This window comes from Gekko japonicus, unplaced genomic scaffold (assembly GCF_001447785.1).
Source record: "Gekko japonicus isolate JY-2015 unplaced genomic scaffold, Gekko_japonicus_V1.1 scaffold2100, whole genome shotgun sequence".
NCBI classification, from domain to species: Eukaryota; Metazoa; Chordata; class Lepidosauria; order Squamata; family Gekkonidae; genus Gekko; species Gekko japonicus.
Genome location: NW_015160283.1, coordinates 186,554 through 203,427, shown reverse-complemented (window position 1 = coordinate 203,427; position 16,874 = coordinate 186,554). Strand labels below are relative to the sequence as shown.

Genomic DNA, 16,874 nt, shown 5'->3' with positions numbered 1-16,874 from the left:
AAAGGTCAGTATACATTCCAATCCCAAAGAAGGGCAATGCCAAGGAATGTTCAAACTATCGCACAATTGCACTCATATCACACGCTAGCAAGGTCATGCTCAAGATCCTACAAGCTAGGCTTCAACAGTACGTGGATAGAGAACTGCCAGAAGTACAAGCTGGGTTTCGAAGAGGTAGAGGAACTAGAGATCAAATTGCCAACATTCGCTGGATTATGGAGAAAGCAAGAGAGTACATCTACTTCTGCTTCATTGACTATGCTAAAGCCTTTGACTGTGTGGATCACAACAAACTATGGCAGGTCCTTAAAGAGATGAGAGTACCAGACCACCTCAGATGTCTCTTGAGAAACCTGTATAAGGGTCAAGAAGCGACAGTTAGAACCGGATATGGAACGACTGATTGGTTTAGCATAGGAAAAGGAGTACGACAAGGATGTATATTGTCACCTTGCTTATTTAATATATATGCAGAGTACATCATGCGAAATGCTGGCCTGGATGAATCACAAGCGGGAATTAAGATTGCTGGGGAAAAGATCAACAACCTCAGATATGCAGACAATATCACTCTAATGGCAGAAAGTGAAGAGGACCTTAAGAGCCTCTTGCTCAGGGTAAAAGAGGAGAGTGCAAAAGTGGGCTTGAAGCTCAACATAAAAAAAAAACTCTAAGATCATGGCATCACTCCTTGGCAAATAGAAGGGGAAGTCGTGGAAGTAGTGACAGACTTCACGTTCCTGGGATCCCAGATCACCGCAGACTGTGACAGCAGCCATGAAATTAAAAGACACCTGCTCCTTGGGAGGAAAGCGATGGCGAACCTAAACAGCATGATAAAAAGTAGAGACATCACCCTGCCAACAAAAGTTTGCATGGTCAAAGCAATGGTATTCCCAGTAGTCATTTATGGCTGCGAGAGTTGGGCTATAAGGAAGGCCGAGCGCCGAAGAATAGATTCTTTTGAACTATGGTGCTGGAGAAGACTCTTGAGAGTCCCTTGGACTGCAAGAAGATCAAATCAGTCAATCCTAAAAGAAATCAACCCTGACTGTTCCCTGGAAGGCCAGATAATGAAACTGAAGCTCAAATACTTTGGCTACCAAATGAGAAGGGAGCTCTCCCTGGAGAAGACCTTGATGCTGGGAAAGATTGAAGGGCAAAGAAGACGGGGACAGCAAAGGATGAGATGGTTAGACAGTGTCATAGAGGCAACGAACATGAAAGTTCAGAGGATGGCGGAAGACAGGAAGGCCTGGCGTGATCTGGACTCGACTGTACGACTGAACAACAACAAGAGGGGAACATGTGAGGACTAATAGAGTAGGGGAAATCACTCCCCCCCACACACTTCAGCTCCACTTCCCTTCCCACCTTTCTGTTGGATCTGGCTCTTCCGCCTGGTTACAGCTCTGCTTCTCTCCCTCCATTACCACCTCTACCACCGCCACTTCCTTTACCTTATTGTGGTACCACAGCATTGGCTGCCACTTTGAGTTGCTACAGGAACCCAGTATGCTACCCAAACTCTTGACTCTTTGGTTTGTACAACGTCAATAGTTTTCAGTTGGCCCTTGCACAAATGGAAATTTTTGTGAAGGAGGACGCACACACCATAGCTGAAGCAATCCAGTGTGCACAGAACTCGCATAGGGTCATAGCCTCTGTTTTTAATGTGTTGTCTGCCTTGCATAGACATTGTTCTTAACATTTTTGTTTTACCATCACGTTACATTTTTTTAAAGTAAAGCTGATTGTTCTATAAACCTTGGGCTTTCCTGGTTTCACAGAACTCTAAACTATAGCTGTGGTTTGCTACACAGTACAGATTCTTTTCATCTGCACAGGGGGCCAATGCTTGGCTATGAGAGATAATTTTTTTCGTTTCAAAATACTTATGTCTAAATTTTTTTGGCTTGAGTGCAGGTTTATATCATTGTATAAATAATAATAATCTTTGTACAACTGTTGCAGAGGCTGACATTTGCAAATCATCTGGAGGAGAATGAAATTGATGAAGTGCATAGAGATTACCGTAAGTAACATGATAATTTCATTTATATATTCTTAAAAAAACAAGTCCTACCTTAGGAAATGTGCAGATGCAAAATGGAAGGACATTAAATTGTTTGTCTTCTGTCCCCCAACTCTCATGGTTTATGTTTTCATATCTGGCAAGTCAATGTGAAGGGGGGGGATCTATAATAACAAAAGGGTCCATCTATCTGTTTGCGGCAGCCATAACTTCTCAGAAAAGAAAGACAAGAATCTCAGAATTGCCCTACTGCTTCAAGATGAATGTGAGAGTTGCAGTGCTAAAAATGAAGGGGATCAGAACATACTGGCCTAGATTAGCTCCAGACGTGACCCCTGCAGCTGTTTGCAGTGGAAGCTAATGCTCTCTGTGGAAGGCATAACAACTAAAGCTAGGCATTTCAAAATTGGCTACCAGCTTCAGAAGGCTTATTGTGGTTGCAGTGCTAAGAAAGAATGGAATTGGAACATCCTGACACAGATTAGCTCCCTACTGTAACAATGTATGTGGAACTGAGTGAATGAGGAAAGTAGATGGGGGGAAAACTCAGGGTCACAGTGGAAGAGAGAGATTGAGTGAACATCTACAGGAAGTAATTCAGCAGGAGCAGCAGGATAGTTAATAAAGACCTGTACTGTTATTATGGTCTGACTCTCAACTATATATTACCTCACATGAAACACTATCACTAAGCAATTTGCAGTGGAAAACTAAGGTTTACTCATGAGAAGTGAGGAAGGTGGACACAGCACAGACAGGAAGGGTGGAACATATCCTTTCCATTACAAACCAAAGGGGGTTTAGCAACTTCCCTGACCAGTCAGAACGAAGTAGCTTGGTGTAGTGGTTAGCGTGTCTGACTAGGATCTAGGAGACCCACATTCAAATCCCACCTCTTCTGCAGAGCATCCTGGGTGATCTTGGACAAGTCACACCCTCTCAGTCTAACTTACCTCATAGGGTGATTATTGTAAGGATAAAATGGGACACGAGAACAGCGTGAGCTGCTTTGGATCCACACTGCAGAGGAAGGAGGAATGGACAGGTGGGGTGGGAAATATTCTCTCCTTTACAGAACAAAGAGGAAGGAATTCTGTAAGCCACTTTGGGACCCCATTGGGGAGAAAGGCAGTTATTATAGATCTAATTTTGGGTATTTGGGTTTTCAAAAACCAATGATTGCTCTTGCTGCTGCTTCATCAGCCATTGGCAGGCAGCAGAACTGCTCATTCAGTATTCAGACTGCAAACAAATATTGCGAGCACAGTGGCCTCTGTGGTTGGTGAGTGGCGTGAGCAGGGACAGGCCCTTAACTGAGTGTAGAAGAACCTCTGGAAAGAGGAGTGGTGCCAATATTTTCTTGATGTACACTAGCACTAACAATTCTGTTCAAGAGGCAAATAGGGTCCTGCCTTTTTTTGAATGAAGAAGGTTGGACGTTAGCAGGATGGTGCTCTGTTCTTCAAGTTTTGCTTTGATGTAGGTTGGACTCAGCATAAGCATATGTTTGAAATGTCACTCTCAATGGCTTTGTTATTATATTGATTGAGACTTGTGGTTGATTAAAAAATCAGGATACGAAATCCTAGAACTGCACATCAGATAATGCTTAGTATAAACCTTTATAACACCATTAGTCTGCAGTCCCACACACTAAATAATCCACTTTCAATGCACTTTACAACTGGATTTTACTGTGTGAACTGGCAAAATCCAGATGGAAAGCGTACTGAAAGTGGATTGAAAGTGGATTATTTAGTGTGCGTGACCGCAGCCTCACTGTACATTTCACATGCTGCTCTGACTGTCTCAGTACAGGACTGCTGGATGCCCATTTCTTCCTGTGAGTTATTAGTTAAGATTTCTCAGGACAGCAGCAGGATGGTTATAAAAAACTGCATGACAGAATCTACTGAGCATTGCATTGCATGGGCCATTCTTGAATTTCTGGCTTGGTTTTGTCGGTTATATTGATTTCATGAATTGTGAAAACATTGCTGTGCTTTGAACAAATATAGTCCCTCCTCCCAGTTAGAGGGCCAATTTTTCTAAGGCATACATCTCAGTAGTTCCTCTTTTTAAAAGTTGATTTTTAAAACATTCCATTTAATATTATTTTGAACCCTAAGCTTTGTTTTGAAGTAGTCTGATTTCTCAAATTGCTCAAGAATGCTGTATTTTTTGATAGTTTTATTTAACTTTTACAAAGTATATTCATACATATACTAATATTCAAATACATATAACATAAAAGAGTCTATTGCTTATTCTTTTTCTTTATCCATTTATATATCCTCGGCCCATCTTTCCTGAAATATTTTATCATCTTTTCCTTGCAATATTACACTCAGTTTATCCATTTCTGCCACTTCTAAAAGTTTCCCAGCTAATTCCTTTCTTGTTGGTATCTTGTTTCCAATACTTCACTATTAGGATTCTAGCTGCTGTAAGGATATGTCAGTACATATACATCATTTTCTTTGTATTCCTTGGGAATTATATTTAACAGATAAATCTCTGGACATGGTTTTAGATTAATATGCAACATCTCTGTTATTATACTACTTACATTTTCCCAAAATCTATAGATTTTTCCACATTTCCACCACATGTGGAAGAAAGTCCCTACATTCGCTTTACATCTCTAACAGTTTTTATTTGGTGTTTTGTACGCTTTTGCTATCTTTTCTGGAGTCCAATACCACCTATGAAACATTTTAAATATATTTTCTTTAAACTTTACCACTCACATTAGTTTCATTGTTTTCCATATTTTTTTGCCAATCATCAGTTTGTATGGTCTTTCCCAAATCTTTCATCCATATAATCATAAAGTTCTTAATAGTTTCATCGTATAAATATTCATCCAGCAAAAAGTTATAGATTTTTTGAATTCATTTGTCATTGGAGGAGAGCCAAATTTTGTCAAGTTCAGATTTGAATTTTAAGAATTCCACTGTTTTGTCTTTGTTATATCTATCTTGCAATTGTATTTGTTCCCACCATGTAAGGTGGATATTTTTTTCTTTTAAATTTTCTACTGATCTTAGTTTGTTATTTTTGTCAAGCAATATATCATATGGCATAGCTTTTCCCCTTGACATTAATTTAGGGTTTATAAACGCTTCTAAAGGTGACACCCATCATGGGATTTTTATATCGTGGCTATCTTTTATTTCCTTCCATATTTTAATTAGTGCTGTTCTAATAATATGATTGCGAAAGTTAGCATGAATTTTATCTTTCTCGTACCCTAGTAGGGCTGCCAAATCCCCCCCAGGGGGCAGAAACCCCCCTGCCTCAGAGGCCCGTTCCCCGACGCCGGGGAATCGGGCCCCGGGGGGAACCCCGCTTCAGCGTGCACGTCACAGAGAAGTGACGTTATGACGCCGGGCACGCTAGGGGCGGGGCCACGGCCATACAAGGGAAAACTCTATTGTAGCCTTGACTGCAATCTCCTAGGATCTCATAAACATCCTATAAGATGCTCTTGTAGCCTCGTCGCGAGTTCGGCGCCACCGTCTCTCCAACCGTCTGAGCTCCTGTTTCATAAGCCGCAACCCCTGGGTATACCGGGGGCCAGCTTAGAGCGAGGGCGCAGAGGGCGCCGGGGAGCGATCACGTCGATGGCCGTAGAAAGTCGGCTATGCCAGTCATCCACAAGCTCATCCAGCGAACCACCAGGGGGCATCGGATCCCGCAGAGCCATCTGAAGCTGCACTGGGTCCATTAGGCTCTGTGGGCAAGCTAAAATCCACTTGCCGCCTAAACAGGGTCGGGGCGGGACATTTGCACGAGCCTTCAGGGTGTGGTGGTCCAACCATGGCACTGCCAAGGCAATAATCCGGTCCACCATAATCCCCGTCACGAAGATTAAATCGAGCATGTGCCCAGCCTAATGTGTGGGGGTCGATACCCATTGGGAGAGTCCTAATGACGCTATGGACATCACCAGGTCCGTAGTCTGACTAGAGGCCGCGTCATCGGCATGGACATTGAAGTCACCCAAGACTAAAAGCCTAGGGTGCTCTAGCGCACAGCCTGATACGGCCTCCAGTAGTGACGGCAGACTACTGGCCGGTGCGTTAGGCCGACAGGTCACCAGCCAGATTGCCAAACTCTCCTCGGCCTCCAGCACCAGACCAACACACTCTAAGCCCTCAATCTCCATCGTAGGGAGCGCCCTGAAGGAGTAAGCCTCTCGTACAAATATCGCCACTCCTCCCCCCCGCCCCCAGTCTGTGATTGGTGTAGGACTGAAAACTCAGGTGGGGCAAGCTGGGAGAGAGCTGCAGTCTCCCAATCCCGCACCCAGGTCTCAGTCACGCAAGCCAGGTCAGCCTGTTGTTCCATAATAAAGTCCCTAAGGACCGTTGTTTTATTGTTAATATATTGTTAATAGACCTGGCATTACACAACACCAATGTCGGAGGGGGATTGCTAATCCTAGCCCCACTACTGTCATCCCTTGGGATGAGTTGCAGGCTGGAAGGGCGCCGAGCCCTTTTGTTTCTCAGCACCCTTCCCATACTCCATGGCCTGGACCCACCGCTATACTTTCCCCTCCCAAAGAGCACCGGAATCTGTTGTATTGGCATTGCTACCTTGGCCGGTCCACGCTGGGTCTATAGTTTTGTATTTCTTTCTCTTCTGAGTCAGGTTTATGTATCAGCGATATCAGAGCATCCTCCCAAGATTTTTCCCTGTACTTTCCTCATGGCCCTCTGCATATTCCCCTTCTTCTTCCTCCTCTTCTTCTTCCTCTTCTTCTCTTTGCCAACCTAGATTTTCTCCTTCATTATCTAATTTTTTTTTCTAATTTAAAGATAGAATTTATTCTTTGTCTTTTGCCTTTCTAAGAAAATAGTATTTCTTCTGGAATAAGCCATCTGAACATGATTCCATTTTCTTTTAAGAGATTTGTTAGGATATTGTAATTTATTCTTTTTCCCCTGACTCTCCAGGGGATATCTTTTAATATCCTTATCTCTTTTTCTTCTATAATTACTTTGTTCTCATTCACTGCTTTCAGTATTTTATTTCTTGTTTCTTTTTTATAGAATTTGTTGTGTACTTCCCTAGGAAGTTTTTTCCTTTTGGCATATGCTGAGTTTTTCATATAAGCTGCTTCAATATCCTCTAAAATTTCCTCTTTAGTACCTATATTCAGTTGTTCCACAAAATTTTTAGCTATTTCTTCTTTTAGATTCTTATCTATTTCTTCTGATATATTTTGGCATCTAATTATAAACCCTGCTCTTTCCATTTCAAAGTTTATGATGGTTTCCTCCAATTTGTCATTTTTTGCTTTTAGTTCTTGCATCTCTAAATCCAGATCTTGTGTTTTTTCTTCCAGTTTACTAGTTGTTTTGGCAATTTTAGTTATTTCTTTTTTATTGTCAGACATTTGTTTCTTAATCTCTGTTTCTGTTTTAATTTGATATTTCTTCCATCCTTGTGCATATGGGGGCTAACTCTTTCTTAATTAAATCTGGTAGTGTTAACTCCACTGTTTGTTAGAAAGTTTGTACTATGCTTTCCTGAATAGATGCTTTCAGTTCTTTCATTGATTGTTGTGAGGTGTTTGTTTTTAGTTGGCTGGTAACTCCCGAATGTCCTGGCGAGGGTATACAGCCTTTCCTACTGTTACCTGCTCCTGATGCCATTATTTCCATTATTTATTTATTTATTTATTTATTTATTTATTTATTTATTTTATGGTATAATATGATTTTAGCTCTTTCTGTATTGTTTCCTTTATGTAATCCTACTTTTACTGTATTTCCCCCCACTTTATGATCAGCGTTCAGCAATCAATAACTTTACAGTATTCAATGTCTCTACAGTCTTTCCTATTGCAGTTGGGTTCTGTCTCTTTAACTCTCCTTTCAATCCTCATTTTGTATCCCTTTATGTTGCTCCTTCTATTGCGGTCGATTCGTTGCCTCGTTACTACGTCGTTCCGCGTTTTCCCTCTCTTGCTTCTGTTATGTCTCCGCTTGTTGTCGCTTCTTTATTACGTCACTCCGTCGTTCTGTAGCTCCTATATGCGTCTCCCTTACTTCCGCATACGCCGCAACACTCCTCGTCACCTCTCCTTCTCCGCGCCGCCGCTTTTCCGCTCAAGAGGAATTTGCCTCGTCACCCTCACTCCGCGTTCCCTCTTCGTTAAAGGGCCAGGGTCACCAGCTACAAAATAGAAAAGGGACAAGGTTATGTAGCACTTATTTCCCGGATATGTGTAAACTGCGCAGATGTATTTATCCCGGATCTCTCTGTGAGGTAGGTGCGGCTGAGAGAGCTCTTTCAAGAACTGCTCTTTCCAGAACAGCTCTGAAAGAACTTGTGACTCACCCAAGGTCACAACCTTTTTTGTCCCATAAAGAGAAAATTGTACAGCAATGAGAAGGTAGCCGTGATGGACTGCACTTTTTACAAGCTTAGAAGTGCTTTACAAACAGCTGAAGGGCTGTGAAGGGTTAAGTCTTCACAGACTCAGAGAGCCTTGAGTGACAGGCTGCTCCAAGCAGTCTGATTGGTTAGCATCAGCTCACCAGAGAAAGACTTGAGAGCTGCATGCTGAGGAGAGATTTCTGCCTTGACTAAGTTGAGTACTGATAGTCTGATTTCAGCTGTAGTCGAGTAGTGACGGTTTCAGAATTCGGCCCTGACTGAGAGCAGTTTTAACACAGGCAGGAGAACTGGGGGGAGTTATCAAGGAAGTTTGGGAAGTAGGCAAAGGCTTCCATTCCAAGGAAAGGAGAGAGATCTTCTACAGAGAGAAGAAAATTCCCTACTCAGTCAAACAGGGAGTTAAAATATTTTGTTGTTTTTGAATTTCAGAATTCCTTGAGTGCCATTTAAGTTGTTAAAGTGGTCTCCTGATCTTTCCCTCAGGTTCCTGGGCTGAGCCAACAGCCATAATATCATAGTGTGATAGGTTGGGACAGCTAAAGTTCTTCAGCAGAGAAGAAAACACATTACTAGGGCTGCTCAGTCAGATGGGGAAAGAAAAACAGAGGGAAAATCTTGCCTCTGAGGGAGGGAAGTGGACAGGGCCACCATAGTAGCTTGTTCCAGTTCCTGACTGCTATGCCCTAAATAAAGGGAATTGTGAATGATACTGAGTTGAAAATGTGGTATGTGCAAGATAGTCTACAGAAGCAAGATTCCAAACAATATGATAGGGAGGGACATATAAATGTATAGAATGTCTGACTGAGAATGCTTGCAAAGAGCTCAGGTAGAAAGGCTTGGTAAGATCAGCCCTTCTCTGGGGGCAGCTTCTTGTGATTTCTTTTTTTATATATAAGCCCCCCGGAGGGGATTTTTTATTTTTTTTAATACTACAAAAACTACCAAGAAAAATAGGGATAGGGTAGCTACAGCTAGGGAAAAAAGAAAAGTAACCCACACTACACTAAAAACCCAAGGTTAGGAGATCATTCCCTGTTAAACTACCATTAGTAATTTAAAAAGGCTGTTAATAAACAATATACTTTGTGAGACCTGTCTTTCTAAGCTTATATGTTAGTTTGTTACTTGTTATGAGAAGATTTCCCAAGCATCTCCTCCAGCTCGCTTCATAAAAGCAATTTCCAGAGTCCGTCCGCCTTTACATCTACACTAAGACTCTCTAAAATCTTAATAGCTTCTTAGACGTTCACTCCAAATTCTGCAGCCCAGTCTTCCTCTGTCTTCAAAGGGATAAAACCACCAATCTTAAGGCTTTTCCTCTCTGGTCTCACCCTCAGGAACCAGTGGCATCTCAAAGGTTTCTTGATTGTGAAGGGAAAATCAAGCTCTTTTTTTTTTAGCAGGATTTAAGATGACACTTTCTAAGAACACTTGCAAGGAAGAGGTTAAGTCCTTGTAAATCTTGCCTGTTTCTCTTGTGCTTTTCTCATTGAGATCGCCGTTTAATTTAGTGTCCATCACTTTTGTTTTGAAAGCCCTTTCTGCTATTGTTGCCAACTGGAGCTGCCGGGACACAAATTGTTCATTTATCTTGGCAAGCTACTGGTTAATACCAGCAAGTTGCTCCAGAATGGGCTTAGTGGCTTCCGCTACAAGTGCCACCATGACGTCTTCCCTTCTTCTCGGGTCATTTTCACCATCTTCTTGTGATTTCTAAGGTGCTTCTGCTGAATGCTAGAAATGACAGTTAAAAAACTAGCAGCTATTTTATCTGGAGACCAGATTTTCCCAGAAGTGTGTCATTGACTTCTCAGTTAGTTGAAGACTCAGATGGCAGCATGTCAGCTAAGCTGTGGAGCGGTTACTTAAACACATCTGATATCCCAAGGGAGTTAGAGGAGAATGGGCTCGCCCACTTCTGCAACTTCAGTATGTCTTCAGAGAAAATAATACTTGACATTGGCTTTTTGCAGCCATTTTGTCCATGAAGTCTTAGTAAGGGAACTTGCACTGCTGGATGTTCTGAGCCTCATACATGGTGTTACACGTTAGTAATGATTTTTTTAAGTCCTCTTGGATTTAGACGTCAATGTAGTTAGAATTTTTTAAAGCAAAGTGTTTACTGTTTGGTATTTATACTCTGCTTGGTTTTGGTATTTTTGATGTAGTATTAAAATCTTTAATAATTTTTTTTTTAAAAAAACATGGTGTTACACAAGTTTATACATCTGTCTTTCAGAGAATTAAGATTTATTAAGCATTTTCATTATTTGTATGCATCCTTTTTAATATAAAAGATTGTTCCTTAAAATTTGCAAAGGGTTTTGGGGAATGTGTTTTTGTCTGATATATAAGAATGGATTGCCAGTTATACTGATTTAAGTTTGGATTTTTATTATTTTATTATTTTATTTGTACCTTGCCTTTCTCCCCAGTATGGGACCTAAAGCAGGTTACATCATTCCCCTCTCCTCCATTTTATCTTCACAACAACTCTGTGAGGTCGGACAGGCTGAGAATGTAACTGGCTCAAGGTCACCCAGTGAGCTTCCATGGCACAAGTGGGTATTCAAACCTGGGTCATCCAGTTACTTAGTCCAGCAGTCTTAACCACTACACCATACTGGCTCTGAACAGATTTTACTAATTTATCTTGCTTGTTTTGGGAAGCTTCTTTTTCCACCCCTTTCATCCCTTATGGTACTACTGACCTTTTCTACTGCCTACTTTTGTGGCTTCAGAGGAAGAGGCTTTTATGTTAAATGATGCGATCCAGCTGTGAACCCACTATTGTAGTAATGGAAAAGTATTGCAGAGTTATGGTGTAATGAGCTTTAGATTGCAGTAACTCTGCACAGATATCACTGTTAGTTATCACTTTATGTTGGCCACTGCACTGTAGCATTTTTTCAACAGGTTTAATTCTATTAATAACTTAAAAAAACACAGATTGCTCTTCCCTTCCATTGTATCTTTTAAAAAGACCTGATGAAATTTTATATTACATTTTATGTTGCTATTTTTATCCCTTCTGTTTTAATTTTAATGGTTGATTATTTTTGTTATTGATAGTCAATTTTTACATTGTTGTAAGTCACTTTGGGTGCATTGGCCCAAGGCCTAAATACCTAACTACCAAACAGATATGCTGGCTCCATTGCTTTGTGAATTAACTTTCAAGGAAGATGAAGGCTGAGAGTTTTCATTGTAACTGAAAACTTGTTATGTATGGAATGGAATGAATGTATATAGAGCTGGAGTCTGATGTAAGGTATTGAAAACCAACCTATCAGAACCAGGGACGTTCTGGAGGGAAGCAAACTGATTGGTCTTTATTTACAATATCAGATTGGATGTTATCTGACATGGGGGCGTGGCTTGCCAAGCCCAGACTGTTTAAAAAGGAGCCTGTTGCTCTGTTGTTTGTCTTGTTCTGTTTCTTCTGACTTCGTTGAATAAAGCTGTTATCACTGCTCACCTGCTGTCTTGAGTCTCGTATTCAACAATTGGCGACGAGGATGGGATTCTAGAGTGGGTAGGCAGCCCCGCTGAACAAATGCCAGAACGGCGGATGACTGAGAAGCCCCTGAGGAACCTAGGGCAGAAGAACGAGACCCGGCTGATCAAGCGGCTGCAGCACTTGTACCAGTGCCTGCACCCAGAACAGCGATGGCCGTCAACCCGTGTTTGAAGCATTCGAACCAGACCTTGAAGACTGGGACTCCTATCTTGCCAGGTTCGAGTTCCACCTCCAGGCTAACCAGATCGAAGATGAGGACCAGCAGAAGGCAATGCTCCTCAGCTCATGTGGGAGGGCTGTATTCGATGTCGCTCGGTCCCTGGTCGCTCCAGCTGAAATCAAGACCGTGTCCCTGGCTGACCTAAAGCTGAAACTGAAGGGACATTTCACACCGCAACCTTTGCAGATCGCTAGTCGGCATGTGTTCTATAAGCGGTCCCAGGCAACAAACGAGATGGTTGCTGAATACGTGTCAGCCTTGTGGAAGGCTGCACAGCCATGCAATTTTACCGACCTTGAGGAAGCGCTCCTCGACCGGCTAGTCTGTGGCATGAAGGACGAGAAGCTGAAGCATCGGCTGTTTGCACGGTCAGCTCTCACCTATGCTGTGGCCTACTTGGAGGCTGTCGCCTCTGAGGCCGCTGAGAAAGCAACACAAGAAGTACGTCAGAACCTGGCTCCAATCCAACAGGGGGCCAGCAAGTTCGTGCAACACGAATCAGCAAGTGAGTCCGATGGTGAGCACGATGACGTCCACAATGCTTGAGCTCTGAGGCCCAAGTGGACCCCAGTGAAAACTGCGCCGAGGCGAACCTGTGCCGGATACGGCAGAGATCACGAGCGGGATCGGTGCTGGGCGAGGGACATCGTTTGCCGAACCTGTGACAAGCAAGGCCATTTGGCCAGGCTCTGCAGGGCTAGGAAGAAGACACCACCATCGTCTCCTTATGCACGTCCCCTGGTTCGAGGTGAGGACAACGCAAGGTCTACAGATTGCCATCTGACCAACTGCTGTTCCTGCCCTTTGACCATCCTGAAGACCAGGTCGCCGTCAAAGAAGAAGATCCACATCACCGTCCTGCTGAATGGCATACCGTGCGAGATGGAGGTCGACTTGGGATCATCCGTAACCATCATTTCGTCGGAAACCTTGCAACGTTTGTTCCCGCGATGGTGCCCCGGCCTTGGACACTCAGTGTCAATTTGCTGTGGCAACCTCAGCAGGGTATAATGACACTGAGTTCACCATTTTCTCCAGAGGAGTTGGGTGCAGAGGTGTTTTTATTCATTTATATAGCTTGAAGTATACTTCGAAGTGTACTAACTGGAAGTAATCTGTGGGAAGTGACATTGTGGATATCATAGAAATTACTGTGTATAAATGTTAAGGACAGCATGCGAGGTATCACTTAACCTTTAATTCTGTTCCTCTGTGGATAGACTTGTAGAATGCTATTAATTTTTATCATGAATCACAACAATGGAACCTTTCTTTTATAGATGAGCTTTCTGCCTGTAGTTGTTGATCTTTGAGAATATAATTCTTCAAGAATAGCTTCATGATTGGAAAATAATGATATTTGTATTCTTGAGTTCTTGGAGAATGGTACATGTTACCTCATATTACCTACCTTCCTTTTGTACTTTGTTTGATAATAGATAGACATCTTGGATAGTCAGTATGTATTAAAATGAATGAAGGAAAAAGTTACTAAGGTTCTTTGCAGAAACTGACAGTTCAGCAACATTTTCAGGAATGTGAGGTTTTCAGGAATGTAAGTAGCTGAGGATGTGCAAAGTCAAAACTGGCACTATGCTTTAAAGATTTACGGAACCTCTGAAAAATGAAAATATCTTTGTCCTGTGAAATTTTCCTCTAAAGCACTAAAATGTTAATCTTTTTAATTATAGAGCAAGATTTGAGTCTAATAGCACCTTAAAGACTTTCCAGATGAAGAGAGCTTTGATGCTTGAAAGTTTGTATCCTATAGAGCTTGTTGGTCTTCAGGTTGCTACTGGAGTCGAATCTTGCTATTCTACTATAGACCAACGTGACTACCCACCTGAAACTTTTTTTTATTATTCATTTCTCAACTGTGGCTGCGGTCACACGCAACATTAGCCACGCAAGAGATACGGAAGACAAGCGGAGTTTCCGGTCGCGATCTCACCAGCACATCTGGGAAGCGTAGTGCTTCCGTGGCACAACTGAGGCTTCCTGCCGAAAAAGCGCAGCAAAAAACTAGTACCTTGGAGGTACTAGTTTCCAGAAACTGCGGGGCAAGGGCGGGCGTCTGATCGCGTTTCCGGTGGTATCCGGCGCCCGCCCATGTCCCCTTGCGGAAAAGGGTTTTTTTTTCCCCACGTCTCCGTGGATGCGCACACGCACCCAACGGAGCATGCGCATTCGTAGTGTACACAAAAAAAGAAAACCAGTTCGCCGCGCCGCGCGCTTCTTCATTGCGCGCAGGCGTGTGTTGTGATCGGCACCTCTCCCTTGCCATGGAACCTCCACAGTACCTCCACAGAACCTCCACAGTAGGTCTGATCGCTTTACTGCATGTTAGTTTGCCCCGGGGCAAACAGCCACACTTCTCTTCTGCAGTTTCCTGCCCGTGTGGCAGGGGCCTGTGTCAACTTCATTACACAGTTTATTCTTGTTCTTGGCTTCTTCAAGGGATGAACCATCTAAAAAAGGTTTTTAAAACTTCTACGTGCTCTGTATTTGCTTCTGTGGTGTTGCTTCAGAATAAAACTGATGGGAATGCAGGTACCTTGGTGAACTGGAGGTTGTTTGCACAAACTGGAATTCTGATCTCTGGGATCCTAAACTTGGAAGGCTTCTGTGATCAGTAAACAAATTCCACTTCATGATAGATATCATGGTAAATGTGAGCTTCATAAAGCTGAGAAATCAGGGAAGTGAGAGGAATGAAGAGCAACAGGAAGTTTTGATTTTAATTAAGCATGTTTTCTCTTATTTACCATACAGTGTGAAAATGTCATATTTTTTTTACAAAGAACTGTATGTGAAAACTGTTTCATATCAAACATATTTATTCATATTTATTCTTCTGATGTAGGAAGAGTTGTTTCCATTGCCCATTCTCTCTTGAACACTCCTGCGTGTTTGTAGAATTTAATATTCTCTGGTAGCATTCTAGATTACTCTTCTGTATGGTTCACTTATAGATTTCTACAGCTGCATTATCAGTATAACTTTTTGTTAACAATATGTAATAGGAAGAATTTCTCCTTTCTTTTCCTTCTTTCTTTCTGAAATGCTAATTGTTTGTCAAGTAGAGCGTAGGAAAATATTTTAGCTTCTTGGTTTTGGAATAAGCATCTTGTACATAAGCTTGTACATCTGCTTGCATTCCACTTAATGGATTGTTTGGCCTTCAGAAATCTCTGTGGATGAGCTTTTTGGACACATTTCTGAGGCGTTTGGGAAAATGTAGAGTGTGAGTTTCATAATTCTGTATGGTAAAACAACAGCCACAGTCCCACAGCTATGTTGTGAATGTGTCACAAAAGCCTCTTGTGTAGGTTTCAAAAGCCTGCATAATCTCTTTTTTCAGAATCTCTTCTTATCATTTGCTGAATCATTTTCTTGCCCTTCACCTTTCCCCTCAGTCATCTGTAGTTCTGGGTATATTCTCAGCTGCAGTCTCTCAAAACATTTACTATGTCTTCCAGCTTGAATTCTGAAGCATATTTATTGTATATTTCATATTGGGATTATGAATTTGTTAAGTATGAGACTTCAGGCAGCTCTTAAACAAGTGATTCAGCTTTATTTGAACACTAGGAAAAAGGCCCGTTGTGGAAATAAATACAACAGCCTCTAGAAAGAGGCTCTGGGTGGGTGCCCCGGCCTTGGACACTCAGTGTCAATTTGCTGTGGCAACCTCAGCAGTGTATAATGACACTGAGTCCACCATTTTCTCCAGAGGAACTGATCTCTGCTACCTAAAGAACAGTTGTAATTCTGAGTGCTCTCCAGTCCTCACCTGGAGACTGGCAACAATGGTTCCCAGAAGGGAATGGTTGGTTTGGAGGGTGGAGTCTATGGCTTTGTACCTGTCCGAGGTCCCACGCCTCCTGAAACCTCACCCTCTCCAGGCTCCATCCCTCACATCTCCAGGAATTTCCCACCTGGAGTTGGCAACCCTATCTGTAGTGTATTCTGAAGCTGCCAGGAATACCTAAAGTGTATTGTGAAACACCTAATTGGGAAGCTATGTTAAGCTTCGTCTTGAACAAGGATTGAAGTCCAAGACATAAGCGGCCAATCAGGTTCAAATGTATGTAAGCGGGAAAGACGCTGATTGGTCCTTATGCGCTCAACCTGATAGGTTGATATCTGTATAGTAGGTGTGGCTACATTAGCCCGGAATGTTTAAATACCGAGCAGCTGCAATGGAAAAGCTGTTCGGGCTATCAGAAGAGTTGTACCGTGTTAGAGAAGTGATCGTCGAGCTGAATAAACCTGAGTTTTGCTGAAATCACTCTCTGACTATTTTGTTAAGCATCGGACTTAACAATTGGCGACGAAGGTGGGATTCTAGTGTGGGTAGGCAGCCCCGCTGGTCCCAACCCCATGACGGACAACTGCGAGCCGCAGCTTGCCGTGGCAAAGCAGCAACAGGCACCACCTGAGCCGGTGGCAGCGATTGCAGCTATGGCCAATAGCCCGAAGTTCGAGGCCTTCGAACCAGCGACCGAGGACTGGGACGCTTACCTGCTGAGGTTCGGGTTCCACCTCAAGGCGAACGTTATCACCACGGAGGAGAAGAAGCGGGCCACTCTCCTGAGCTCTTGTGGTAAGAGCGTCTTTGATATCGCCAGGTCCCTGGTAGCACCAGTGGACATCACGACCGTGCCTTTCAAAGAGCTGAC

At 42.7% G+C, this 16,874-nt stretch overlaps 1 protein-coding gene across 1 annotated transcript in view; it reads left to right on the top strand.

Moving 5' to 3' along the window:
* The window catches only part of RAD18 (RAD18, E3 ubiquitin protein ligase), a 176,060-nt gene that overhangs the window by 71,668 nt on the left and 87,518 nt on the right, over nucleotides 1–16,874 (top strand). The window contains exon 9 of the mRNA XM_015415566.1: nucleotides 1,975–2,035. Within this exon, the coding sequence (XP_015271052.1) occupies nucleotides 1,975–2,035 (61 nt within the window). The remainder of the gene's footprint in view (nucleotides 1–1,974; nucleotides 2,036–16,874) is intronic.